The 27,584-nt window shown below is 43.9% G+C and overlaps 1 protein-coding gene across 1 annotated transcript in view; it reads left to right on the forward strand.

Annotated features, from left to right (window-relative positions):
• SLCO2B1 (solute carrier organic anion transporter family member 2B1) overlaps positions 1 to 27,584 on the forward strand; it is a 102,123-nt gene that overhangs the window by 33,585 nt on the left and 40,954 nt on the right. The window contains exons 3-7 of the mRNA XM_074942887.1: positions 6,455 to 6,592; positions 6,725 to 6,887; positions 9,170 to 9,391; positions 13,606 to 13,704; positions 21,874 to 22,004. Coding sequence (XP_074798988.1) covers positions 6,455 to 6,592; positions 6,725 to 6,887; positions 9,170 to 9,391; positions 13,606 to 13,704; positions 21,874 to 22,004 — 753 coding nt within the window. The remainder of the gene's footprint in view (positions 1 to 6,454; positions 6,593 to 6,724; positions 6,888 to 9,169; positions 9,392 to 13,605; positions 13,705 to 21,873; positions 22,005 to 27,584) is intronic.

A 27,584-nucleotide genomic window follows, 5' to 3' on the forward strand; every position in this document is an offset into this window, starting at 1 on the left:
CTCAGCAAGTTCGCAGATGACACTGAGCTGTGGGGAGAGGTAGATATCCTGGAGGGTAGGGATAGGGTCCAGAGTGACCCAGACGAACTGGAGGATTGGGCCAAAAGAAATCTGATGAGGTTCAACAAGGACAAGTGCAGAGTCCTGCACTTAGAAAGGAAGAATTCCATGCACCACTAGAGGCTGGGGACCGACTGGCTAAGCAGCAGTTCTGCAGAAAAGGACCTGGGGATTACAGTGAACGAGAAGCTGGATATGCGTCAGCAGTGTGCCCTTGTTGCCAAGAAGGCCAACGACATATTGGGCTGTATTAGTAGGAGCATTGCCAGCAGATCAAGGGAAGTGATTATTCCCCTCTATTCGGCACTGGTGAGGCCACATCTGGAGTACTGTGTCCAGTTTTGGTCCCCCCACTACAGAAGGGATGTGGCTAATTTGGAGAGTGTCCAGCGGAGGGCAACGAAAATGATTAGGAGGTTGAGGCACATGACTTATGAGGAAAGGCTGAGGTAACTGGGCTTATTTAGTCTGCAGAAGAGAAGAGTAAGGGGGGATTTGATAGCAGCCTTCAACTACCTGAAGCGGGGTTCCAGAGAGGGATGGAGCTCGGCTGTTCTCAGTGGTGGCAGATGACAGAACAAGAAACAATGGTCTCAAGTTGCAGTGGGGGAGGTCTAGGTTGGATATTAGGAAACACTATTTCACTAGGAGGGTGGCGAAGCACTGGAATGGGTTACCTAGGGAGGTGGTGGAATTTCCATCCTTAGAGGTTTTTAAGGCCTGGCTTGATAAAGCCCTGGCTGGGATGATTTAGTTGGTGTTGGTCCTGCTTTGAGGAGGGGATTGGACTAGATGACCTCCTGAGGTCTCTTCCAACCCTAATATTCTGTGATTCTAATATCATCTAATTTTGTCACGTTGGGTAAATCAGGAGATGTAGGTTCTATTCCCAGCTCCAGCACTGTCTTTCTGTTTGGCTTTGGGCAAGTCACATATCTCTCTGGGTCTCCTTGACTTCCAAAAGAGGATAATAATGCTTCCCTATCTCATAGGGGCGATATGAAGCTAAATTTCTTAATGTTTGTACGGGGCTTGGAGATCCTTTGATGCAAAGTGCAGTAATAGGGCATGCCATCCATATTGCTCAGGTAAGCAGCTCTAGACCCGGATACGTCTCCATGGTGCTGTAATGAGTGAAAAATGTTTGCCAGCTGTTTATTCCCAGGGAATGAGCAGGTAGAAAGAATTTTCCCATTTGTCCTGGATCGTGAGCACTCTCCGCCTGTGGCTGCAACAATAAACTACCAGACTGGAATACCACTCAGTTCACCGTAGTACTTGAGAATCTTCCACCAGTGTGCACTAAGTGATGTGACTGACTAACATCTGTCCTGGGTGGTTAATTCTCTCTCTCTCTCAACCAGTCCCTAGGTGAGAATCATATGTACAGTGTTCTGCTTTGTTAGGGTTTTTTAAAATATCTACACATGAGATGGAAAAGCCCTAAGGCCATCTTGTCTGTTTCCTTGTCCCAGGGCCCCTATCACAGAATCTAAGAATTTAAAAATGTCTTTTTCTTCCTTCTCAGAAAGAGATCCTGGTCCAGCTCCCTGCGGGCACATTGCACCTCCCTGTGCCAGCCTGATCTAGTGTGTTCCAGGGAATGGTAGAATCCATCATGTAATGGAGGGCAGGCAGCTATTTCCACTGGGGGTGGGCAGCTTTAATTTCCATAGGGTGTCATAGGAGCATTAAATCATCATATCCCCTGACTGTGCCCCTCCCTCATAAGCACTGCCATACTGGGAACTGCACTGGCCTGCTTGGGGTCCCTAATTTAAGGAAGATTGTGGCTTTCTTGTGTTGCTGTAATCCTCCAATGAACTTTCTGCTGCCAGGATTCCTGCCTGCAAAGGCCATTGCAATGGACTGGGGCCCAATGCCTTTGGATCTTGGAATTGTTCTTCCAGTAAATCCCTTCAGATCATTGTTCATTTTTGTTGTTTTTTTCTCTGATTTCCTTTTGTTTGTTGACCTATTTCTGGTTTTAAGTTGGCTGTGACTCAATGTGTTGCTCGTAGAGAGGAACTATCATCTTCCTGCTCAGCGCTGTTATGTCTTACTAGAAGAAACACACACCACATTATACAAATAAGACAATACATAATTTCCTGCTGGAGAGAGGAAAAGAGAACAAAGAACCATAAATAACAGCTGCTAGTCACATTGCTTAATGCGCTTCTGGAAGGCACTCAGCTAACGTGGTGATGAGAGCTGTATAAGAACCTGAATAGAAAGTATATAAACAGATGTTGAGCTCTGAGACACATAGAAACAATGAGATCCATGTTCTGATTCAGGTGTTTCCTCTGGATTAATGCAAATTAGTAAATCACAATTTACTGAACTAAAAGCAAACATATTTTTTGATGGCTTCGAGTGCCATATGCCCCACATTTCTAACATTTCCTGAAAACTGTTGTAATCCCATAGGAAACATAATCAAAAAAACTAGTAGCACCTTCAAAATCTATTGCTGTGTCACTTAGAAATTTTAAAACAAACATACAAACAAAAAAGCTTTTGCTTTGGTAGAGCCTACAATATATGCTGATAGGTTACCCAGTGATAAGAGAAGAAACCCAAGAGATGGCAAGTGGAAATGCTTTGTTAATTTCAAACTCCAAGGATACCAGAGCACTGTGATCCATGTCTGACAAATAGGTAGGGATGAGATTGACAATACAATTTCTCTCGCTGTCAATCTTCTACGAAGGTATTACAAATGAAAGAGAACAGGAAGATATTTCAATGCAATAATTTCTGGCTTGACACTGAGAGAGAGAGTGTGAAAGAGAGAGAGAGAGAGAGATTTGGAGGTATAGTGGCCAAATGTGCTAACCTTTTCTCTCTATAAATGGAAGGGGAGTTACTTCATGGTGAGAACAATGGGATCTGGGTAGTTGGACTTCTAGAGTCTCTTCTCACCACTGACTCATTGCCCAGCCAGTAAAACTGGTACAATATACTTACATTCTGGTGCTGTGAAGCTTATCAGTGTTTCAGAAATGCTTTGAGACTGTTGGAGGAGATGTGCTATGGAAGGGAAAGTTTAGTTTTTCAAATTCTGGCTTAGATCACAGGTCAGCCAAGTTTGGTGTTATTATTTTTAGCCTTAGTTGGCATCACCATATGATACATCCTTATTTGATCATCCCTGTCCTAGAGGGGACGGATGTAGCGTGGGACATTTCAACACATTGGTTCAGAAATTGTAGAGGCACTGCAAGCCATGTGTACAGGAGATCTCTATATTGCCAGCTGGCGTTATGCCTGGCTCCAGCTATGGCTATCTGCCCTTCCTTGTATCTCCATATGTGCAGCATCTTCTCTATCACAAACTCTCGTGCAGGAAAATGACCTCTGAATCAGACAGAGTGTTGTCTGAAACTTCAGCTTGTCCAGCATGACCTAACACGGAAGCTGCTGAAGTGAGCAGTCTATGCTGCAGTACAAAGAGCAGGCCTGATGCATGGAGATTTGAGAGCTCTTCTGCTGCACAGCAACTCATTAAAGTAACCTCAATGGTAGGAACCAGGATTTGTTTCATGTGTTTCACTTTCAGATCCATCCACAGCATTGGCCTGCTAAACCCAGGGTTGTGAGTTCAATCCTTGAGGGGGCTATTTAGGGATCCTGGGAAAAAATTGGGGATTGGTCCTGCTTTGAGCAGGGGGTTGGACTAGATGACCTCCTAAGGTCCCTTCCAACCCTGATATTCTATGTTTTTACAAAATTCAAGACTATCATAGATATGCACTGACATAAAGAGCAGGCGGCAGACTGTCCCCTCCATTCCATTGGAAAGGAGGATCAGTCTGATGGAACTAGATGAGGAGATACAGGAGGGAGGATGCCACATCTAAAGCCTTGTTCTTCCCTTCCCTTGACCTCATGGAAGCAACTTTCTGGGGGCACCATAAGGAACAGTCTCTGCAGGTTGGTAGAGGGAACGCCACTATCCATGTTATTGTTCTTGAGGAAACCTCTAGGGAATCAGTGAGTATGATCTGGCGGGCCAATTAATGAAGAAAGAGAGAGAGAGAGTGTGTGTACATAATCTCTGCCATTTTGGAGACACCTTAGATATCTGCAATAGGTAGCTGGAGAATCAATCAGTTTTCCAAGCACAGATGACCCTACGCATTTCCAAATTTAAAGATGTTTCCTCTCTCTCCACCCCCCCTTATTACTGGGTTAATATTGTTGTAAATAGTTCTTTGTCTTTCCAAAGGTGAAGAGCTTCTTTCTAGAACATACAAGCCAAAGAACCTGATGTCATGATCCAATAATTAATATAAATTAATATAAAACCTCTATCACACTGCATGGTGAAATGCAGTAGAAAATGGTGCAACAAAAGACAAATAGGGGCCTGTGATCTCCTAAACTGTCCTAAAGTCAACATCTCTTTTTCCTCTTTCACTGGTATGGTCTGAGGGCTAGAGGACGGGACTCAAAGGAGCTGGGTTCTATTCCCAACTATATCATTGAATATCTCTGTACATGAATTCCCTGATCTGTAAAATAGGGAGAATAATATGTGCCAGTATTTGATAACCTGGGATGAAAAGGTTTATGGAAATACCAAGTATCACTGGGAAGTTGCTCAAAAGGGAGTAAAGGTAAACACATACATGAAAATAGAAATAGCAGTAGTGTGGTCTGTTACAGACAGTTGAGGATGTGATAAATCCTGAATTTGGACTGGATGGATACACAAATCCACACTGATAGTGGAGGTTTTTCAAATTGCTCCCATAATGTTCTGAAATTAATACAGGTAACAGATAGCCAGAAGTGGCTCTGTCCATTCTGCTGAGCCCTAGGCTTAGTCAGTCAGTTATCAAAAGTACTCAGATTCCACCTGAATGATATTCCCGTGGCCAGAAATCATGCCCCTGTAGCAACTTAAGATATGGAGAGGCTGGTTGTGTGGTGAGGGGAGTAGCTATGAGGCTACTAGTCTTTAACAAGAACTTTGAGAGCTGGGAAAGATCCATAGCTTCTTCCTAAGATATTTGACTAAATGCATCCTTTGCAACCCAGTGCCTGTATCAACAGAAATCAGGGGGAGGGAAGAAATAGAATTATATAAGGTTTTTCCCCGCTGAGCCTAGAAACAAGGTATTTGTTAATTTTAGATGCATGTTTGTTGCTGCAGTGCTATAACAGCATGTCAGGTTTTTATTAATATCTCAGGCAACTGGATGGTTCTGAGTCATGGAAAGTAGAAATGGCTATGGAGCTGTCCATTTCTTGACCACCACTTCAAAGCCAGTGCAGGCTGGTAGTGCCCCATATAAAATGAGTTTGATTGTCTAAGCCCAGTTTCTAGTGGACAGATGTCCCTAGCGCAGCTGGCAGCAACTGGCACTCTTGTTGGCAGTTTCAGCAGAGAAGGATTTAAGGGAGCTGGTGATTGAACTACTCTCTAGCCCCAGGGATAGTGCCGCCCGGTTAGGATCAAGGTCCAGTATCTGGAGGGCGTGAGAGAAGTGTGTACCTGCTCTGGGGATAAATAACTCCAGTCTCTGGAGTCTCTCACCAGCAATGTCCATACTCAGTAACAGCAGTAACAATGAGGAGTCCTTGTGGCACCTTATAGACTAACAAATTTATTTGGGCGTAAGCTTTCGTGGGCTAAAACCCACTTCATCAGATGCATGGAGTGGAAAATACAATAGCAGGTATATATACACAGTACATGAAAAGATGGGAGTTGCCTTCCCAAGTTGGGGGGTCACTGCTAACGAGACAATTCAATTAACAGTAGAATACCAAAGGAGGAAAAATCACTTTTGTAGTGGTAATGAGGGTGGCCCATTTCAAACAGCTGACAAGAAGGTGTGAGTAACAGTAAGGGGCAATTAGTATGGGGAAATTAGATTTTGTAATAACCCATCCACTCCCAGTCTTTATTCAGGCCTAATTTGATAGTATCCAGTTTGCAAATTAATTCCAGTTCTGCAGTTTCTCATTGGAGTCTGTTTTTGAAGGTTTTTGTTGTTGAAGAATTGCCACTTTTAAGTCTTGAGTCTTTAAGTTATTGAGTGTCCAGGGAAGTTGAAGTGTTCTTCTACTGGTTTTTGAGTGTTATAATTCCTGATGTCAGGTTTGTGTCCATTTATTCTTTTGCGTAGAGACTGTCCGGTTTGGCCAATGTACATGGCAGAGGGGCATTGCTGTCACATGATGGCATAGATCACATCGGTGGATGTGCAGGTAGCGATACTTTAAAGTTTCTCCCACATGTTCAATGTCCACCACACTTCTTATTTTTAAGGGATTGTTTTATTTAAATATAAGAAAGTTTGGGAAAAGAGTTTGTTTTTAGGTTACAACTTTCAATAGCAATAACTGTACTGAGTGGATTATTTTTTTGTCTCTGCAGTTTTTTGTGTTCTGCCATGGGTTTCTCCAGCTCTCCCAGCTCTTGCTATCTGGCTATCTGAAAAGCTCAATTTCAACGATTGAGAAGCGGTTTGGCTTGTCCAGTCAGACATCTGGATTGCTCGCTTCCTTCAATGAGGTAATCTCTGCTGTATTCAAAATTCTCTCTTTTAATCTCCCACCCACACAACTCTCCTGTACTCTTCTCTGTCCTAAGGAGGTCATTTGCAAAGTGTTTCAGAAGCTTTTTAATCTCTGTCTCCTACTGCAGGTTGGGAACACATTGCTGATCGTCTTCGTAAGTTACTTTGGAAGCAGAGTGAACAGGCCCCGATTCATTGGCTGCGGCGCTATTCTTGTATCCATAGCTGGGTTTCTCATGTCTCTTCCTCACTTTATAACGGGGCTCTATGAATATGACCAGTCCATTGCCAGTAGGTACTCTAAATGTATATACTTTTTGGGAACAGGTAAAGGGGGAGACCTTTTCTTGAGGTTTCATTAACTGCAAAGCATAAAAATGTGGAATATGACACCAAAGAAGCAGATATTGAACTTTTGTTTTCAGAAATTAAAATGTACTGGCCCCAAGAGGTAAATATTGACTGAGGTGAAGCCAAGAGAGGAATAACAAGAAAATAGCTCCTAGGCTGGAGTCAAAGCAAAGGAAAATGAGATCTAAAGCATTTACATTCTTAGATATACTGCTGCTTCCACTTCCTGCTTCCCCTTTCATTATCATTATTTAGGGCACCAAATGTACCCTGGGTCCCTACCCCAAAGAGATTACAATCAAGGGTCTATTCCTGCAAATCATTACTCACACAAGTTGTCCTTACATAAGTAGTCCCACTGAGTTCAGTCCAAATCAAGGAGACTACTTATGTGAGCAAGGGTTTGTAGGATGGGGCTTTAAACTGGAGGTGAAGGAAGAGGATTGGATGCAGTCAACAGCAGTGGTAGAGCAGTGACCATAGGCACAAGTGCCTGGATTTTAAATCTTTCTTGCTTTATTTGTGATTTCATTGATGCTTCCTTGTGGGCAAGGACTAGTGTTCGCGGGCCTCATTGAAGAAGTCACTTTTAGGAAGGGATGTGAAGGAGGAGATGGTAGGATATGGAGGACCAGGTCAGGGAGGGGATTTATAGGCATCGGGGGCTTCATGGAAGAAGTGAGGAGATGAGAATGGAAGGAGAATATGCTGGTGGAGGTTAGTCATCCCGCTCCTTGACCTCAAGGTTATAATCCCCAATCACAGTAATAATAGAAATCCTACTATCAGACTCCACAAAATCCTTTAGAAACTTCTCTAAGAGGCCTTTTCCCTGTTTCCCTGGATCACTGCACAGGTACAGACCAGCCAGAACACAGCTGGGGTCACAGACTCGGTCTGCATTGTACTTTCCCATTAATATTTCCTCAGTTACAGCCACCAAAGGAAGATTTACGAAGTGCCTAATTCACAGCTTTATCCAGGGAACAAGGGCTAACGAAAGTATAGAAACAAGTCCAACCTACACTTCATGACAGGCCCTTGGCTAGTGCAGATGTTTCCTGGGTCAGATGACTGATCTGTCAAACACAGAGGAAAAATCCAGAATTCTGTGTTGTTTGGGGGACTAAACAAAAATTCCAGAACTTTCAAAAGCAGCTGTTATGCTACACTTTTCAATATTCCTTAATTATTTAGATAATTACTTTCAAGATAAATCCGTTATCTATTATTTCACAATTATTTATGATACCCAATTTTTTTTATCTCATGTCTCCATCTCCATTACACTGGTATCAATCCAGAGTAACTCCACCAAAGTCAGAGTAGATGAGATCAGACTGCTTCTTTAATTGGACTTGATTTTTATCCTTTTTGTATCCATCTACATTTTTAAATGTGACAGTTACTGTACTTAGCTATGGAGTAACTTTTGGTTAGTGCATTTGTTCTTTTATCATAATTATCTTTCACAGCTCAACAAATACATTTTATTTGTTTCTGATTGTCTTGCACAGTGTCTCCAATGTGGATGTTAAATTCAGGCCTCCTGTTTATTTGATGTATATCTAGATGTATTTGCCATTGTTGTTAGGTAGGTTATTATTGACTAGATTAAGAGATTTTTAAAAAGAAACAAATATTGTACCAAATTCTGCCCTGTGTAACACTTGTGCAATTTCATTAGTCCACTGAGGCAGAAGGGGGTAACTGAAAGTAGAATTTAGCCCATCATTTGTTTAATTTGTAAACCATACATGGCTATAGAAATCACTCAGAGCCGGATTTCCCCTGGCCCCAGCAGCTGGCACGGGGTTGAGGAAAAGCCAGAGGTCAAGGACTATCTCAGCTCCTGCTTTGGAGAAGTGTAGGGACTGCATGCTCTGTGTTGTATGCCAGGTGGCAGGATGAAAGCACTGTGCGGAGGAGCTGGGCTGGGGCACCAAAAAAGCAAGTTGTGTGCCAGACTGCAATCACTGCTTGTGTTCTGGAGAGCATGGGGAGGAATTAGTCCTCTGGAGGCACAGTCAGTGACTGAGATCCCCACGGGGCTGTGTGACTGCACAGTCGGGACTGTAGCTAAGGGCCGCAACCTAACCCTCAGAGAGACAAACAGCAGCTCTGTATCTGATGCTATTTTACAGAGGATGTTTCACGTCTAAGGTTAGGTGCCCACCAACTTCGGCTTTGAGCTCTTAGGGTTGTTGCATTTGCCTCCGCAGGTGTGTTCAGCAATTCTACTGATCTCTGCCAACCTGCTATATCCATCAGAAACCTCAGTGACACGGACTGCACCCCACATGCAGTGAAAGAAAACCGCGAGGTCCTGCTGATCCTGTTTATTGGCCAGGCTTTGCTAGGGATTGGAGGGGTCCCCATCCAGCCCTTTGGGATCTCTTACATTGACGATTTTGCCAGTGAGAGAAACTCACCTCTCTATTTAGGTAAGACTAGAACTGAGTCCCACCACGGTAAGAAAGAAAAGCAGCACTTATGCTGGGCTGGAGGGACCAGTTCCATGACAGGGTGTGACTGCTCAGCTCTCAGGAACAGACCCTTAGACTACAAGAAACTTCAAGTGTTTTTAATTTTGGCTGCTCCAGAGTATAAATAAACTCCTGAAACATATTTCACAAGGATTCAGGGTAACGAAGAATTGAGTCTTATGTATGTTCATGCTTTTCATCAGTGGTTGTCGTAAGAGGGCTTCCATGTAAAAGCTGACATAGATAAATTGAGGTAGCAAAAAAACATTTCAAAGAGCATGGCACAGTTTTTAATCTGAACAGTGCCAGCATATATCTTGAGTACCTTTCTGAATGTAATGGAGGTTTTACACGAGGAGTAACTGAAGTCAGAGTTTGGCCCCTGATGTACTGCGGAAGTCACAAGGGGTTCAGAGAAGAGTGACAAGAATGACTGAGGGCATAGAAAAACTCTCCTATGGAGAGAGATTGAAAAGATTGGGATCGTTACCTAGAAAGGAGAATTGGTAAAAGAATATACAATAATTACGGTATAGAAGAGGTAGATAAAGGATTTTGCTTCTCTTTTTTGCTTAAAACAACAACAAGGGGATATTAAATTAAATCAAAAGGTGGGAAATTCAAAACTGATAAAAGGAAATACTTTTGCATACAACATGTAATTAGACTGTGGAACTCATTGCCACATGAAGTCCACGAGGCCAAGAATTTAAGCAAGATTGAAAGACAGATTGAACATTTATATGAATAACAAGAATATAGAGCAGGAGGACTTGTGGCACCTTAGAGACTAACCAATTTATTTGAGCATGAGCTTTCATGAGCTACAGCTCACTTCATCGGATGCATACTGTGGAAATTGCAGAAGACATTATATACACAGACACCATGAAACAATACCTCCTCCCACCCCACTCTCCTGCTGGTAATAGCTTATCTAAAGTGATCATCAAGTTGGGCCATTTCCAGCACAAATCCAGGTTTTCTCACCCTCCGCCCCCCCACAGACAAACTCACTCTCTTGCTGGTAATAGCCCATCAAAAGTGACCACTGTCTTCACAATGTGTATGATAATCAAGGTGGGCCATTTCCTGCAGAAATCCAGGTTCTCTCACCCCCTCACCCCCCTCCGCCGACGTGCACGGGCTGAAATTGTGGAAAAGCAGCATCACTTGCCCCATAACCTCAGCCGTGCGGAACACAATGCCATCCACAGCCTCAGAAAAAACTCTGACATCATAATCAAAAAGGCTGACAAAGGAGGTGCTGTTGTCATCATGAATAGGTCGGAATATGAACAAGAGGCTGCTCGGCAGCTCTCCAACACCACTTTCTACAAGCCATTACCCTATGATCCCACTGAGAGTTACCAAAAGCAACTACAGCATTTGCTCAAGAAACTTCCTGAAAAAGCACAAGATCAAATCCGCACAGACACACCCCTGGAACCCCGACCTGGGATATTCTATCTACTACCCAAGATCCATAAACCTGGAAATCCTGGGCGCCCCATCATCTCAGGCATTGGCACCCTGACAGCAGGATTGTCTGGCTATGTAGACTCCCTCCTCAGGCCCTACGCTACCAGCACTCCCAGCTACCTTCGAGATACCACTGACTTCCTGAGGAAACTACAATCCATCGGTGATCTTCCTGATAACACCATCCTGGCCACAATGGATGTAGAAGCCCTCTACACCAACATTCCACACAAAGATGGACTACAAGCCATCAAGAACACTATCCCCGAAAATGTCACGGCTAACCTGGTGGCTGAACTTTGTGACTTTGTCCTTACCCATAACTATTTTACATTTGGGGACAATGTATACCTTCAGATCAGCGGCACTGCTATGGGTACCCGCATGGCCCCACAGTATGCCAACATTTTTATGGCTGATTTAGAACAACGCTTCCTCAGCTCTCGTCCCCTAACGCCCCTACTCTACTTGCGCTATATTGATGACATCTTCATCATCTGGACCCATGGAAAAGAAGCCCTTGAGGAATTCCACCATGATTTCAACAATTTCCATCCCACCATCAACCTCAGCCTGGTCCAGTCCACACAAGAGATCCACTTCCTGGACACTACAGTGCTAATAAACAATGGTCACATAAACACCACCCTATACCGGAAACCTACTGACCGCTATTCCTACCTACATGCCTCCAGCTTTCACCCTGACCACACCACACGATCCATCGTCTACAGCCAAGCTCTGCAATACAACCGCATTTGCTCCAATCCCTCAGACAGAGACAAACACCTACAAGATCTCTATCAAGCATTCTTACAACTACAATACCCACCTGCTGAAGTGAAGAAACAGATTGACAGAGCCAGAAGAGTACCCAGAAGTCACCTACCACAGGACAGGCCCAACAAAGAAAATAACAGAACGCCAGTAGCCATCACCTTCAGCCTCCAACTAAAACCTCTCCAACGCATTATCAAGGATCTACAACCTATCCTGAAGGATGACCCATCACTCTCACAGATCTTGGGAGACAGGCCAGTCCTTGCCTACAGACAACCCCCCAACCTGAAGCGAATACTCACCAACAACCACATACCACACAACAGAACCACTAACCCAGGAACCTATCCTTGCAACAAAGCCCGTTGCCAACTGTGCCCACATATCTATTCAGGGGACACCATCACAGGGCCTAATAACATCAGTCACACTATCAGAGGCTCGTTCACCTGCACATCCACCAATGTGATATATGCCATCATGTGCCAGCAATGCCCCTCTGCCATGTACATTGGTCAAACTGGACAGTCTCTACATAAAAGAATAAATGGACACAAATCAGATGTCAAGAATTATAACATTCATAAACCAGTCGGAGAACACTTCAATCTCTCTGGTCATGCAATCAGAGACATGAAGGTCGCTATCTTACAACAAAAAAACTTCAAATCCAGAGTCCAGCGAGAAACTGCTGAATTGGAATTCATTTGCAAATTGGATACTATTAATTTAGGCTTAAATAGAGACTGGGAGTGGCTAAGTCATTATGCAAGGTAGCCTATTTCCCCTTGTTTCCCCGCCCCCCCCCCAGACGTTCTGGTTAAACTTGGATTTATGCTGGAAGTGGCCCACCTTGATTGTCATGCACAGTGTGGGGAGAGTGGTCAGTTTGGATGAGCTATTGCCAGCAGGAGAGTGAGTTTGTGTGTGGGGGGGGGTGAGAAAACCTAGATTTGTGCTGGAAATGGCCCACCTTGATTATCATGCACATTGTAGGGGGAGTGGTCACTTCGGATGAGCTATTACCAGCAGGAGAGTGAGTTTGTGTGTGTATGGGGGTGGGGGAGTGAGAAAACCTGGATTTGTGCTGGAAATGGCCCACTTTGATTTTCATGCAGGTTGTAAGGAGAGTGGTCACTTTGGATAGGCTATTACCAGCAGGAGAGTGAGTTTGTGTGTGTGGTTTTTGGAGGGGGGTGAGGGGGTGAGAGAACCTGGATTTCTGCAGGAAATGGCCCACCTTGATTATCATACACATTGTGAAGACAGTGGTCACTCTTGATGGGCTATTACCAGCAAGAGAGTGAGTTTGTCTGTGGGGGGGCGGAGGGTGAGAAAACCTGGATTTGTGCTGGAAATGGCCCAACTTGATGATCACTTTAGATAAGCTATTACCAGCAGGAGAGTGGGGTGGGAGGAGGTATTGTTTCATGGTGTCTGTGTATATAATGTCTTCTGCAATTTCCACAGTATGCATCCGATGAAGTGAGCTGTAGCTCACGAAAGCTCATGCTCAAATAAATTGGTTAGTCTCTAAGGTGCCACAAGTCCTCCTTTTCTTTTTGCGAATACAGACTAACACGGCTGTTACTGTGAAAGAATATAGAGGTATAATTAATGGTAACAACATTTTTGGAAGGAATATTAGAACTCATGCTTCAGGTTTTATTAGATATCAGGATGAGACCTAATGTGGGGGTAGATTAACCCACACCTGCTCCTGCAAGTTCCTTACACCTTCCTCTGGTGCTGGCCCCAGTCAGATACAGGATACTGGGCTGGATGGACTTTGGGTCTGACCTCATTTTGTAGTTCCTATTATCCTGTGGTTTTGCATCTCATGTCCCCTGCATGCACTCCTCTCAAAAGCAGAACCTTCCTGCTGAGTGGAAAATGCTTTCTTTTTGCAGGAATCCTGTTTGCTCTAACTATCATCGGACCTGGCGTGGCATTCATGTTAGGATCTGCCATTTTGCGCTTTTATGTGGACATTGACAAAGTTCCCCCAGGTGAGTTCATGTAGGTTCTGAGGGCCATTATCCATTCTTAATGCAGTGCGTGGGAGCGTGTGTGTGGGGGGAAACTTTCCTGTTATCATAGGCAATGTTATTTTAGATCTGAGAGCTAGCATCATGATGCCAAAGAAGTTAAAAAGATCTGAAGTGTGCAGCGACGCTGCTGTTCATCTGCCATCAAGTGAAGCAAAGCCTGGCTTCCTTTAACTCTGCTGACACATTTGTATATGCCTGAGTGCATTAACTGAGCTTCCTGTAATCATTCTGCTAGCGGCTTGCATGGTTCCGGGGGTGGTAAACCAAGTACAGAAAGTGCTGTGATGGAACTCTTCGAATAATCAGATATGGCAAGTGGGTGCTTCCCTTCTAACTCAGGGTCACACACAAACGTTAGAGGGTTAGATCAAGCATGGCTGCTGCAGAAACTTCATGTTTTCCTCATGCTTTCTCCTTCCTCAATCATGGGGATCACTCAGACCTGTGCTGCAGCTCATTTCCAACATTGCCAGCACGAGTAGAATGAAGCCGATTTACCTGTCTTTACCGTGCTCACCACTGTATTAGCTGGGTGCCCACAAGGATTACGCCTTATTCAATATGCTTCTCTCGATTGCTTCTGACTAGCCAGTGGTGCATGGGAGCTGAACAGGTATGCATGTTCCGCCCACCACCAGCTCTCAGGGTGGGTGTGTAGGAGGAGGAGAGCGAAAACGAAAGGGGAGGAAAGAAACACACAAAAAAGGAGTGGAAGAGAGAAAGAAAAGAGACATGGAATGTGCAAAAAGAGAGGGTAACTGAGGAGGGGAGAGAGGCAGGGGGAAAGGAGACCAAAAACAAGGAGAAGAGACAAAGATCAGGGAGAGAAAAGGACAGTAATTGCCCTTAAAGTCCTTGAAGCCTTTCCAGTTTCATTTGTACTGCACAATGTTAGGAGACCATTTGTGGGATTCGCTGGGCATGGGAAAGATCTCTAACGCTCTCGTAACGTCAGCCTGTCAGCAAAGGCAAAACTAGAGACTACCACAGAAGGTAGGGAGGGGCAATGAAGATCTACCCAGTCAGCACAGAGTCGTAACAGGGATGAGCACTGTGGAAAAGCCTAAGAACAAAACTGATGCTGCTGTCTCAAGAAGAGCTGGCTCAGGCACCAGGGGGGGCAGCAGCCCTGAGGAGGGGCTGAACAGCTGGTTGTCATTCTAAAAAGGATGGCAGGATGGGCAGGGATGGTGTCTCTAGCCTCTGTTTGCCAGAAAAAAATTAATCGCGATTAATCACACTGTTAATAATAGAATACCATTTATTAAAATATTTTGGATGTTTTCTACATTTTCAAATATATTGATTTCAATTACAACACAGAATACAAAGTGTACAGTGTTCACTTTATATTTATTTTTGATAAGTATTTGCACTGTAAAAAAAAAAGAAATTATATTTTTCAGTTCACCTAACACAAGTACTGTAGTGCAATCTCTTTATCATGAAAGTTGAACTTATAAATGTAGAATTATATACATAAGAATGGCCATACTGGTCCAGACCAAAGGTCCATATAGCCCAGTATCCTGTCTTCTGACAGCGGCCAATGCCAGGTGCCCCAGAGAGAATGAACAGAACAGGTAATCATCAAGTGATCCATTCCCTGTCTCCCATTCCCAGCTTCTGGCAAACAGAGGCTAGGGACACCATCCCTGCCCATCCTGGCTAATAGCCATTGATGGACCTATCCTCCATGAATTTATCTAGTTCTTTTTTGAACCCTGTTATAGTCTTGGCTTTCACAACATCCTCTGGCAAAGAGTTCCACAGGTTGACTGTGCCTTGTATGAAGAAATATTTCCTTTGGTTTGTCTTAATCCTGCTTTCTATTAATTTCATTTGGTGACCCCTAGTTCTTGTGTTATGAGAAGGAGTAAATTAAACTTCCTTATTTACTTTCTCAACACCAGTCATGATTTTATCGACCTCTATCATATCCCCCCTTAGTCATCTCTTTTTCAAGCTGAAAAGTCCCAGGCTTATTAATCTCTTCTCATATGGAAGCCGTTCCATGCCCCTAATCATTTTTATAAAATTTTAGAACCTGCAAATCCACTCGGTCTTACTTCTCAGCCAATCACTCAGACAAACAAGTTTGTTTACATTTGCAGGAGATAATGCTTGCCCGCTTCTTGTTTGCAACATCACCTGAAATTGAGAACAAGCGTTCTCATGGCACTGTTGTAGCCAGCATGCCAGATGCGCTAAAGATTCATATGTGCCTTCATGCTTCAACCACCACTGGGATATGTGTCCATGCTGATGACGGGTTCTGCTCGATAACAATCCAAAGCAGTGCAGACTGATGCATGTTCATTTTCATTATCTAGTCAGATGCCACCAGCAGAAGGTTGATTTTCTTTTTTGGTGGTTTGGGTTCTGTAGTTTCTGCATCGGAGTGTTGCTCTTTTAAGACTTCTGAAAGCATGCTCCACACCTCGTCCCTCTCAGATTTTGGAAGGCACTTCAGATTCTTAAATCTTGGATATAGCGCTGTAGCTATCTTTAGAAATCTCACATTGGTACCTTCTTTGCGTTTTGTGAAATCTGAAAAGAAAGTGTTCTTAAAACGAACAACATGTGCTGGGTCATTGTCTGAGACTGCTATAACATGAAATACATGGCAGAATGCGGGTAAAACAGAGCTGGGGACATAGAATTCTCCCCCAAGGAGTTCAGTCACAAATGTAATTAACACTTTTTTATTTTTAATGAGCGTCATCAGCATGGAAACATGTCCTCTGGAATGGTGGCCGAAGCATGAAGGGGCATATGAATGTTTAACATATCTGGCAAGTAAATACCTTGCTATGCCAGCTACCAAAATGCCATACAAATGCCTGTTCTCCCTTTCTGGTGACATTGTAAATAAGAAGAGGGCAGCATTATCTCCTGTAAATGTAAACAAGCTTGTTTGTCCTAGTGATTGGCTGAACAAGAAGTAGGACTGAGTGGATTTGTAGGCTCTGAAGTTTGACATTAATTTTGGTTTTGAGTGCAGCTATGTAACAAAAACAAATCTACATTTGTAAGTTGCACTTTCACGACAAAGAGATGGCACTACAGTACTTGTATGAGGTGAATTGAAAAATACTATTTCTTTTGTTTATCATTTTTACAGTGCAAGTATTTGTAATAAAAAATAATATACTCTTTAATTTCAGTTACAACACAGAATACAATATATATGAAAATGTAGGAATATCCAAAATATTTAATAAATTTCAATTGGTATTCTATTGTTTAACAGTGTGATTAATCACGATTAATTTTTTGAGTTAATTGCGTGAGTTACCTGTGATTAATCAGCAGCCCTAGTTGGAAATAAATATACTTCGTCCATTCACAAACATAAATATGTCTCACAGTTCCTGTATAAGGTATTATAAGCATAGGCACGACATGATTTGCCCAAGGCCACTGTACCAGAGCAACATTGTCTGCTTACTCAATCCACGCTTAAACTGCTAGAGCACAGCTCTTCCTAGCCCATAATCCAGGTGGTGTTATGTGGGGATGGAGCTGCAAATTCCAGAACTTTGGAGTTTTGCATATTGTAGGCTTGCTTTGTTCTAGAAGCAGTAAGTGGCTGCACATAATGTAGCCCTGTGACCCTCCCTCTGCCCTTGTCAGCTTTGGCTGGATCCTGCCTCCTAGTGTCCCTTAGAAAGACTTCAAAAAGTAAATTCTGACGGAACAGAATCAATAGTTCTTTTCAAGCACAGTCCCTTTTTCTTGGTTCCATTTTCCTTGACTCAAAAACCAGAGGGAAACTATTCTCTCTGAAAGACTGGCCCTATATTAAAATGCTTTTGATTTATAATTATGCAGCATTGCTGTAGCCATGTTGGTCCCAGGATATTGGAGAGGCAAGGTGGGTGAGATAATCTCTTTTATTGGACCAACTTTTGTTGGTGAGAGAGGCAAGCTCTTCTTCAAGTCTGGGAAATGTACTCAGAGTGTCATAGCTAAATACAGGGTGGAACAGTTTTTTAGCATAAGTATTTAACATATATTTCAAGGGACCATTCAAGATGAAGTGGCCCAGTAGCACCTGATTGTCGATAAAAGATTTCTTGGTGAGCTTGGGGTGGCTACTGGATCTGTGAAGGGAAGTGTGGTGATCCATGGGTTTCTTATGTGTTAACTGCTTATGCTAAACAATCTGTTCCACCTTGTATTTAGCTGTGACACTCTGAGTACGTTTCCCAGACCTGAAGAAGAGCTCTGTGTAGCTTGAAAGCTTGTCCCTCTCACCAACAGAAGTTGGTCCAATAAAAGAGATTACCTCACCCAGATCGTCTCTCCAATTTATATAACAGCTTTTGCTCTGATGGACCCTCAAACTCTGCACAATCCACAGATACCTAATATCACAGAAACAACTATCTCTGGCAGGAGGGTAGCAGCCAACTGACATGCAGCAGGCTACACACATGGGGCAAAGGGAAATCTGGATCAAGGACACGGGACAAACTCTTATTCTTAAGAAAACTGCCATGGGATTGTTAATATCTGTGCAGAACAAACAAAGCCCCAGTTTTAAAGTCTGCAGCAAAAGGCCCTGAAGTGGTAAGTGGCTTGGCACTCAACTTACCTGTCTCACACTGTTGAAGGGATGGATTGACCATGGCAGGGTTTGTGGTCCCAGGGGCTCTGCAAACCTGATGCTTAGATCTTCTAAGACATCCCCTCAGACTAAAGCTAAGTGAGGAATATGTCTGAGTAACTGGAGAGCTCCCTCTACCTCTGCTGTCTTCAGAGAGGAAAGTAATTGGCTATTGAGTGAGAGGGAAAGAAGGAAGCGCAGAAAGTGGTGGCAGTGGTAGCTAGTCATGCAAAAATAAGGCTAACCCAGTCTCATGATTCTTGGCTAAACCTTGTCCCTGTGCAATTCCAGAAGGAATTTTAACCCCCACATACAGCACTACACAACTGGCTATGTGCATTGTGGAGGTAGGAGGTTATTACCTTCCTCTGAATCATGTTACCAACCACTTCCAGAGACAAGTGGACCAGATGGTCCATCTGGCTTATCTGATATGGCAAATCCTAAATTTCTAATCAGACCCCATATGGCAATAACCAGCTGGCACGTTACATCCTAACAGTTGTGTAAGAGATGCTGTTCACTTATCCTTTAGGACTAGTTTCCTAGAACTAGGCTTAAAATTGATATCTAACTGCAGGAATTCCATGATCTGTAGAAATACTCCTTGGTTAAAACTGATTATATTGAGAAATTGCATCCTGACTTCTGAAGTCATGTTTTATTTAGACCCAGTACCCTCCCCACAGTGTGTGTCATCTTTAGCAGGAAGCTGCTCTTATTTTGTGAGAAAGGGAAAAAACATTCCAGATGTTCTGTCTGGTCATGCAACCAGGGGGGACAATGGTCATTCGAACTGGAGGAAAAAGCAGAAGGGGGAGGAAGAGATGGAAGTTACCAAAGGATTTTGTATAATTGGTCAATTTGGGCTGTATGTTGGAGATGCCTTAAAAGGGAGTGTTGTCTAACCATGAGACTAGCAGAGTGGGAGTCTGGTTTCCCGGGTCCTACTCCTGGCTTGGCTGCTGAGAGTAGGCAAGTTATTAAAGCCAAAATATTCAAACTTGGGTGCCTAAATTTAGATGCTTAAATTAACATTTAGTATTTAGTGGATTTCTTTAATGCTATTTAGAGCATTTCTTTAATGCTATTTAGATCTATTTAATGCTATTTAATATTTAGAGCTATTTAATGCTATTAAATGCTATTTCTTTAATGCTATTTAGAGCTGGCTGTATTTTAAAAAATCCTTATTGAGGTTACAGGGACAAACCATCCCGATGTGTAGAAAGAATAGTAAATATGGCAGGCGACCGGCTTGGCTTAACAGTGAAATCCTTGCTGATCTTGAACACAAAAAAGAAGCTTACAAGAACTGGAAGATTGGACAAATGACCAGGGAAGAGTATAAAAATATTGCTCGGGGATGCAGGAGTGAAATCAGGAAGGCCAAATCACACCTGGAGTTGCAGCTAGCAAGAGATGTTAAAAGTAACAAGAAGGGTTTCTTCAGGTATGTTAGTAACAAGAAGAAAGTCAAGGAAAGTGTGGGCCCCTTACTGAATGAGGGAGGCAACCTCGTGACAGAGGATGTGGAAAAAGCTAATGTACTCAATGCTTTTTTTTGCCTCTGTCTTCACGAACAAGGTCAGCTCCCAGACTACTGCACTGGGCAGCACAGCATGGGGAGGAGGTGACCAGCCCTCTGTGGAGAAAGAAGTGGTTCAGGACTATTTAGAAAAGCTAGACGAGCACAAGTCCATGGGGCCAGATGTGCTGCATCCGAGAGTGCTAAAGGAATTGGCGGATGTGATTGCAGAGCCATTGGCCATTATCTTTGAAAACTCATGGCAATCGGGGGAGGTCCCGGATGACTGGAAAAAGGCTAATGTAGTGCCCATCTTTAAAAAAGGGAAGAAGGAGGATCCTGGGAACTACAGGTCAGTCAGCCTCACCTCAGTCCCTGGAAAAGTCATGGAGCAGGTCCTCAAGGAATCAATTCTGAAGCACTTAGACGAGAGGAAAGTGATCAGGAACAGTCAGCATGGATTCACCAAGGGCAAGTCATGACTGATTAATCTAATTGCCTTCTATGATGAGATAACTGGCTCTGTGGATGAGGGGAAAGCGGTGGACGTGTTGTTCCTTGACTTTAGCAAAGCTTTTGACACGGTCTCCCACAGTATTATTGCCAGCAAGTTAAAGAAGTATGGGCTGGATGAATGGACTATAAGGTGGATAGAAAGTTGGCTAGATTGTCGGGCTCAACGAGTAGTGATCAATGGCTCCATGTCTAGTGGGCAGCCGGTATCGAGTGGAGTGCCCCAAGGGTCGGTCCTGCGGCTGGTTTTGTTCAATATCTTCATAAATGATCTGGAGGATGGTGTGGACTGCACCCTCAGCAAGTTTGCAGATGACACTAAACTGGGAGGAGAGGTAGATACACTGGAGGGTAGTGATAGGATACAGAGGGACCTCGACAAATTAGAGGATTGGGCCAAAAGAAATCTGATGAGGTTCAACAAGGACAAATGCAGAGTCTGCACTTAGGACGGAAGAATCCCATGCACCGCTACAGACTAGGGACCGAATGGTTCGGCAGCAGTTCTGCAGAAAAGGACCTAGGGGTTACAGTGGACGAGAAGCTGGATATGAGTCAACAGTATGCCCTTGTTGCCAAGAAGGCCAATGGCATTTTGGGATTTATACGTAGGGGCATTGCCAGCAGATCGAGAGACGTGATCGTTCCCCTCTATTTGACATTGGTGAGGCCTCATCTGGAGTACTGTGTCCAGTTTTGGGCCCCACACTACAAGAAGGATGTGGAAAAATTGGAAAGAGTCCAGCGGAGGGCAACAAAAATGATTAGGGGACTGGAACACATGACTTCTGAGGAGAGGCTGAGGGAACTGGGATTGTTTAGTCTGCGGAAGAGAAGAATGAGGGGGGATTTGATAGCTGCTTTCAAGTACCTGAAAGGGGGTTCCAAACAGGATGGATCTAGACTGTTCTCAGTGGTAGCTGATGACAGAACAAGGAGTAATGGTCTGAAGTTGCAGTGGGGGAGGTTTAGGTTGGATATTACGAAAAACTTTTTCACTAGGAGGGTGGTGAAACACTGGAATGCGTTACCTAGGTAGGTGGTGGAATCTCCTTCCTTAGATATTTTTAAGGTCAGGCTTGACAAAGCCCTGGCTGAGATGATTTAGTTGTGGATTGGTCCTGCTTTGAGCAGGGGGTTGGACTAGATGACCTCCTGAGCTCCCTTCCAACCCTGATATTCTATGATTCTATGATTTAGCAGGTGGAAGCAAGGAAGAGATTCAGCATTATGTGATAAGTCAGCTCTCCATGGTCCACCAGCAAATGTTCTGCGGACCTCCAGGGATCCACAGCCCCCAGCATGGGAGCCACTGATCTGGAGCACTGAGCAAAATTAATTTGTTAGGGACAGATGGACACATCCAATATAGCCCATTTCCTGCAGTCAGAGGGGTAGGGGTGAAGACAGTGGTGGCCCTCACTTCTTCCCATCATCTGTGTTTCTAATTTGTGTTTATTTGCTTGTATTTCAGAGGAAATTCAGCTCACTAACAAAGATCCTCGATGGGTTGGAGCCTGGTGGCTCGGCTTCCTGGTCGCAGCCACTCTCGTGGCCTTATCTGCCATCCCTTATTTCTTCTTCCCAAAAGAAATGCCTAAAGAGGTAAGAACTGGAATGGAGACAGGCAAGGTCCATTGCACAAATCATTCAGCTGATTTAAACAATTAAGTTATCTTAGCTCCCATGGCAGGTGAGTTTACTCTAGATTGGGATGTGAGGGGATGATGGTCTCAGTGAGAATTTCCTGAAGCTGGTTGGGCAGCGGGGTGATGCTGAAGTCAGACAAGGTGTAGAATATCAATATGCTGTGAGGAATATGTTATAAATGTGCTGTTGTACACATGCCACCTCTCTCTCTCTCCTCTCTTTGCTTCCCTTGTGGGCCGTGTGCCTTCTAGAGATGGCCGTGTGCTGTGAAGTTTGTATCCAGATTCAAACTTCTCAAAAGTACAAAGGGCTTCTGACGGATGTTCTGATTTGAACTCTTCTCTAGTGTCTGTAGCCCTTACTAGCTCAGATCGGATAAGCTAAGCAGAGTCCAGCCTGGCCAGGACTTCGGTATGAGGCTACCAAGAAAAACCCAGAGTGCTGCTGACAGTTTAGTAGGTGGCATTCTTCCCTCTCCAGAGGTGCAAAAAACAATGGTATGGAATCCCTATTCTATTCTACTCTGCATAGGTTCTTATACCATGCTCATCCCTGTAGTATCTGAGTGCCTTCCAGTAGTGTATTAAGCAAAATGACTACACATCTCTCCCTGACCATGTGACCCATGGTACTTTTCACAAATACTTCCCCAAATTCTACTGTGGATTAGTATATTTTGCTACATAACACTACGCATTTTATTTCAACTGGTGAAGTGATTTTTCATTTCCTGTTGAAGGGGAGAATCTTGCAACCTTTACTCATTTAAGTAGCTCTTTTGAAGTTCACAGGGATACTTCCATGAGCAACCATTCCTCTATCTCACAGGTGACTGCACGTCAGTGGTGGGCATATTATACTTATGTTCATAATATGTAGTCTGAATAGCACGGTGGGACCCTTCTAACTAAAGGGATGTGGTCTAAATGTAAGATATTATCCTCATGGTGTTTGAAAATGTCTTTCAAGGGCACTTCTGCTGATGAGTCAGCTTCTCACTTGTACTGTTCTTTCCCCAAGATCTCTCTCCTCAACCTTCTTCAACCAGACTGAGACTGGTATAGTAATGACAGGTTTCAGAGTAGCAGCCGTGTTAGTCTGTATCCATAAAAAGAACAGGAGTACTTGTGGCACCTTAGAGACTAACAAATTTATTAGAGCATAAGCTTTCGTGAGCGAGTGAGCTGTAGCTCACAAAAGCTCGTGCTCTAATAAATTTGTTAGTCTCTAAGGTGCCACAAGTACTCCTTTTGGTATAGTAATGTCCCTCTTGTTCCCACCATGTTACTCCCTTTAAACCTTTGACTTTCCTTTGGGTTCAGGGACAAATCAGCAGCTGCATCAGAGGCCAGTCTCATCTATCACCATTTATAAGTGAATTGCCTGCTAGCCCAGAGGAGTGAGAGATTTCAGATTACTCCCTTTTCCTGTTCCTCCCCTTTTTAATGCTCCCAAACCAAAATACATATAACCACTTGCGTGCTGTGCAGCATAATAGCTTCATGGAACAATAGGCACCTTCCATTCTGCCCAGTGTTTCAGTAACACTGTCAGGGGCGGTATGAGCCAGTGAATGGGGGGCAATGGATTGAGAGACAGGCAACTCTGGGTCTGTTCCAGTTCTGCCACCTAGAATTGCCAGAGATGTCAATCCTGAAACTTTCTTCAGCACTAAATTCACACAGAAAATGCCCCTTCCACACACACACACTTTTTGTCACCAAAATCGAGCACACGTAAAGAACGTCACCCTTTGAGGAGGTATCTTTGCCTCTCTTGGCTCAGGGTTGTGACATTTCCTCTCTTGCCACGCAGCATTCCATCAGCAGTGCCCAGCGACGTCCCTTCGTATTGCTGGCATTTCACAGCCCCCTGGCTCTGCATGCAGCATTCCATCAGCCTCACGCTTCCGGTGTGAGGTGCCCTGACTCCTCGTGGGGAATTTAATCTCTGTTACAACGTACAAGCCTGCATTAGAAACGTCACAGTGAGGCTCCCTGTCAGTGCCACAGTGGGGATAACACCAATAGAAGTAATACAAGTGACTGGGCACTAAATTGGTAGATTAGATGGAATATGTAGCAAAGCTCTGTAGTATGGATTAAAGGAGAGAAACTTGCCCTAATGCTTTAAAGCCTGATTTCTAGCAGCGCTCCCAGCTTCAGATGAGGTCAGTGGGAGCTACTATTAATTATTATGATTATTCCCACATACAGCTACAGCTCACTTCATCGGATGCATACTGTGGAAACTGCAGAAGACATTATATACACAGAGACCATGAAACAATAGCTCCTCCCACCCCACTCTCCTGCTGGTAATAGCTTATCTAAAGTGATCATCAAGTTGGGCCATTTCCAGCACAAATCCAGGTTTTCTCACCCTCCGACCCCCCCACACAAACTCACTCTCCTGCTGGTAATAGCCCATCCAAAGTGACCACTAAGTGAGCTGTAGCTCACGAAAGCTCATGCTCAAATAAATTGGTTAGTCTCTAAGGTGCCACAAGTCCTCCTTTTCTTTTCTCCCTACAATGTGCATGATAATCAAGGTGGGCCATTTCCAGCATAAATCCAAGTTTAACCAGAACGTCTGAGGTGGGGGGGGGGGGAGTAGGAAAAAACAAGGGGAAATAGTGGTCAGTTTGGATGAGCTATTGCCAGCAGGAGAGTGAGTTTGTGTGGGGGGGGGTGAGAAAACCTGGATTTGTGCTGGAAATGGCCCACCTTGATTATCATGCACATTGTAGGGAGAGTGGTCACTTTGGATAAGCTATTACCAGCAGGAGAGTGAGTTTGTGTGTGTGTGTGTTTTTTGGGAAGGGGGGGGGGGTGAGAGAACCTGTATTTGTGCTGGAAATGGCCCACCTTGATTATCATACACATTGTGAAGAGAGTGGTCACTTTGGATGGGCTATTACCAGCAGGAGAGTGAGTTTGGGGGGGGGGGGGCGGAGGGTGAGAAAACCTGGATTTGTGCTGGAAATGGCCCACCTTGATTATCATGCACATTGTAGGGAGAGTGGTCACTTTGGATAAGCTATTACCAGCAGGAGAGTGAGTTTGTGTGTGTGTGTGTTTTTTGGGAAGGGGGGGGGTGAGAGAACCTGTATTTGTGCTGGAAATGGCCCACCTTGATTATCATACACATTGTGAAGAGAGTGGTCACTTTGGATGGGCTATTACCAGCAGGAGAGTGAGTTTGGGGGGGGGGGGGCGGAGGGTGAGAAAACCTGGATTTGTGCTGGAAATGGCCCAACTTGATGATCACTTTAGATAAGCTATTACCAGCAGGAGAGTGGGGTGGGAGGAGGTATTGTTTCATGGTCTCTGTGTATATAATGTCTTCTGCAGTTTCCACAGTATGCATCCGATGAAGTGAGCTGTAGCTCACGAAAGCTTATGCTCAAATAAATTGGTTAGTCTCTAAGGTGCCACAAGTCCTCCTTTTCTTTTTTAGTTGTATGAGGATCAACAGTTTATTACAGGCTGGTTTTTGGTAGAATCAGGATTGTGCTAGGAATACATTATTTAACATTCTAATAGACTACCTGATGACAAAGCTGATTGAGACCAAAGTAAGAAGTGTGAAATTTAAAGTTACATCTTTAGAAGAACTCGAGTATGCAGATGATATTGTCTTACTTGGAGAGACTACTGACCAACTACAACGAATGCTAGAAGAGCTGTGAAAAACTGCAGAATCTATTGGACTTAAGATCAATGGTGATAAAACTGAAGCTATGCATGCCTCCTATGAAATTGAAATGAACAACCTGCCAATGCTGCATGTAGATGACAATGACACTGAATGAGTGAATGGCTTTATTATATATTGGGAGTCAGCTGACAACAGGAGGTTCTATAACCAAAGAAGTCACACAACAGATTGGTCTTGTGTCAATAGCATTTCACTGTCTTCAAAGGCCTCTGGGCAGCAGGATGTCTGTGTGAGAACTAAGATACAAGTGTTCAACTTAGTAATGATGACAGTCCTGTAATATGGAGAAGAAAAATGGCCACTAAAAACAGCAGAGAAGAGGAAACAAAACAGTTTTCAGCTTCAAAAGTTGTGGTGTATTCTTAACATCTATTGGTTTGATTTTGTCACAAATAGGGAGATACTTAGACGAGCCCAGTAGGTTGCAGTCTTGCAGTGGTTGGGAACAAGATGAGTGCAATAGCGGGGTCATGTCCAACCTGCAGAAGAAGGTATGCTTCTACAGGTTTATAGGGCTGAGGTTGAAGGAAGTTGAGCAAAAGTCAAAACACATAAGGTTGGAAGATGCAGTACTGAGGGATTTAAGAAGCTTAAATCCTCATATTGACTCTTGTTGAAGGAAGATTTGCAATGGAATGTTCAAGAAGGAAGTCCATTCAACACACCACCACGGCTATCTCATAGCCATGAGAATCTGCTGCTGCTGCTACTGGGGTACAGGGTTAGCCTGCACAGATCCAGCTGCAGGATCAGGCCCTAAGTATGGCTTTAGGAACCTAACTTTAGGCACCCAAGTTTTAGACGGATAGACTTTAAGATCAGAAGGGACCATTGTGATCATCTAGTTTGACCTCCTGCACACTACTGGCCTCAGAACCTCACCCACCCACTCCTGTAACAGACCCCTAACCTCGGTTGAGTTACTAACATCCTCAAATCATGATTTAAAGACTTCAACTTACAGAGAATTAACCATTTACACTTTTTTAAACCTGCAAGTGACCTGTGCCCCATGCTGCAGAGGGTGGCAAAAAAAATAAAAAAATCCCAGGAGTCTCTGCCAGTCTGACATGGGGGAAAAGTCCTTCCCAACCCCAAATATGGTGATCAGTTAGACCATGAGCATGTGGGCTAAACCGGGAAATCAGGTAGATACCTGGGAAAGAATTCTCTGTAGTAACTCAGAGCCTTCCTCATTCGGTTTTGAAAAGTTTGGCCTTGGCTATGAAAATCTCTCCTTTCATGGACTGCCTCCCTGTAATGCTTTTAATCATTGTCATTGCCCTTCTCTGGCCCTTGTCTTTTACTGCAGTGAATACATTAACATGACAGTACATTACTGTACACACAGAGAAATATTAGACATCCATTGTACTTCCAGCCTTGGGAGGAATTTGTCAAAGGGATGATGAGAGATACTGTTAGTTTGCTTGGGGCTTGAATTGTGCCCTGGGTTTAGGTACGCAGCTCCCCTTGACTTCAGCCCCACTCCCAGCCTCACCGGCATCCATAGGTGCAATACAGCCCCTGGTGAATAAGCCCCATTTCCTGTTGGTCACCTCTAAAACTAATTTTCCTGGATTTCTATATTAATAGAAGCCTGGCACATACTTTACTGTACATAGATAATGGCCCAATTTGTTATTTATGAGGTGCTATTCATTACAGTTTGACAAATGAAAGTGGGGAAGGAAAATCCGGTTATTATCCCTTTGCTGAAAACCTCTGATTAACCCCTCTGAGCACATGGTGGCCTGCAGCTATGGCATCTGAGCCTGTGATCTTCTGAGCAATCCTAACCTAAGCAGGAAGGGT

Source organism: Natator depressus, chromosome 1, assembly GCF_965152275.1.
Source record: "Natator depressus isolate rNatDep1 chromosome 1, rNatDep2.hap1, whole genome shotgun sequence".
In the NCBI taxonomy this organism is placed as follows: Eukaryota; Metazoa; Chordata; order Testudines; family Cheloniidae; genus Natator; species Natator depressus.